General features: G+C 50.6%; 1 protein-coding gene across 1 annotated transcript; it reads right to left on the bottom strand.

The window, feature by feature from the left end:
• Positions 1-6: 6 nt before the first annotated feature.
• LOC107736395 (poly(A)-specific ribonuclease PARN-like) lies at positions 7-1,424 on the bottom strand. The gene is made up of 6 exons (XM_016547821.1): positions 1,294-1,424; positions 1,070-1,220; positions 886-992; positions 419-476; positions 229-347; positions 7-143 (listed from the first exon to the last, which is right to left on the bottom strand). The coding sequence occupies exons 2-6, from the start codon at positions 1,216-1,218 to the stop codon at positions 94-96; spliced, it is 483 nt and encodes a 160-aa protein (XP_016403307.1). The 5' UTR covers positions 1,219-1,220; positions 1,294-1,424; the 3' UTR covers positions 7-93.
• Between the last annotated feature and the right edge of the window lie 30 nt (positions 1,425-1,454).

Here is a 1,454-nt window from a genome sequence, read left to right on the forward strand (position 1 = left end):
CACGCTGGGCGTCAGGAGATAAGTGCAGTCTTCTGATTGGCTGTCAATTACACCCAGACTGAGCGAGGCTTCCGATTGGCTGCCGAGCCTTCGCTACCAAACCTGAGGAACGTCGAAGAGCGCCGGTGGCGTAGTTTCAGAAGCTGTGCGACAGAAAACAAACAAACAAACAAACAGTCAAGTTCAGCGGACGAGAGTTACGCGGTGTACGTCAATGTAAACGCTCACCGTCTGACTTCCTCTTCTTGTGTCTGCGGCTCCTTTTACCTTGACTCTGATTGGCTGAGGACTCCTCGGGCTCCGCCTCCTCCTGCACTGGACTCACAGAGGCTCCGCCTTCATCAGGCCTGGACAAACAGCAGCCAATCAGACTGAGTCATGACATCATGTGAGTGAGTTAAAGGGGCGGGGCACTTACTGCAGTCTGGGCCAATCACAGGAGCCAGCGACATCAGCGTACGTCTGCGAGCAGCTTCCTGTGACACAAACGAAATTAAACATCTCATGTTAATGAAAAACAGGTTTGAAAAGACAGCAAGAACAATTACTGTTACCATAGTTTTATTAAATGCTCAATTATAGTGATCTGTGTGGACGCCAATACACTGACTGACATAGTTCTCGTTAGTAATTACTGACGTTGTACATGTGTCTATTGGTGTGTATGCTAATATTATAATTGGTATGGTTGTGTTTGTGTAGACACTAATATAGTGATAGTGTACTGTATAGTTGATGTGGACACTGTTATAGTTATTGCCATAGTTACGGTTGTTGATATGGAGCTGTTACGGTTATGTCTGTAGTTATGGTTATAGTTGTTGATGTGGATGCAGTTATGGTATCGCTGCAGTTACAGCTGTCTGTGAATGCAGACTCACTGACCGTCGGTCTTGATCTTCTTGACGCTGCTGTAGTTTGTCCAGCTGCTGTCAGCGTCGTGATTCTGCTCCTCTAGAGACGGACTGATGCTCCTCTTGACCGCCTGCAGCCTGAACACACACACACTCGTATGGTCACATGACTGCCTGACTCGTGTGGCGCGTCTGAGGGACTCTGTGGCACTCACCGGCTGGAGCCCGAGGCGGCGCTGTAGGAAGTGTCCGCCCAGCCGTCGTCAGTCCACCTCCTGCTGGTGTGTGTGCTCTTCTGTCTGGACTGCATGTACTCAGCGTAGGTCTGGATGCGGTAGCTCTCGGCGTAGCGGCTGGTGTTCATGGCTGTGCACAGACAGCAGACGTTAGCAGACGATCGGCTCACACTGGAGCAGAGCAGCGGATCTGAGAGTCTCACCTATCTGAACCTGCTCCGTCTGACTGAGACACACGAACGCCGACGTGTCATCGATCCACGACACCTGGATGTTCCCTGAGACACGGCAAACACAGATCAGCACACTCACTGACAGATGAGAGTGTGTGTGTGTGTGTGTGTGTGTGTGTGTGAGAGAGAGA

Source organism: Sinocyclocheilus rhinocerous, unplaced genomic scaffold (assembly GCF_001515625.1).
Source record: "Sinocyclocheilus rhinocerous isolate Xijiao unplaced genomic scaffold, SAMN03320098_v1.1 C36652418, whole genome shotgun sequence".
Taxonomy (NCBI): Eukaryota; Metazoa; Chordata; class Actinopteri; order Cypriniformes; family Cyprinidae; genus Sinocyclocheilus; species Sinocyclocheilus rhinocerous.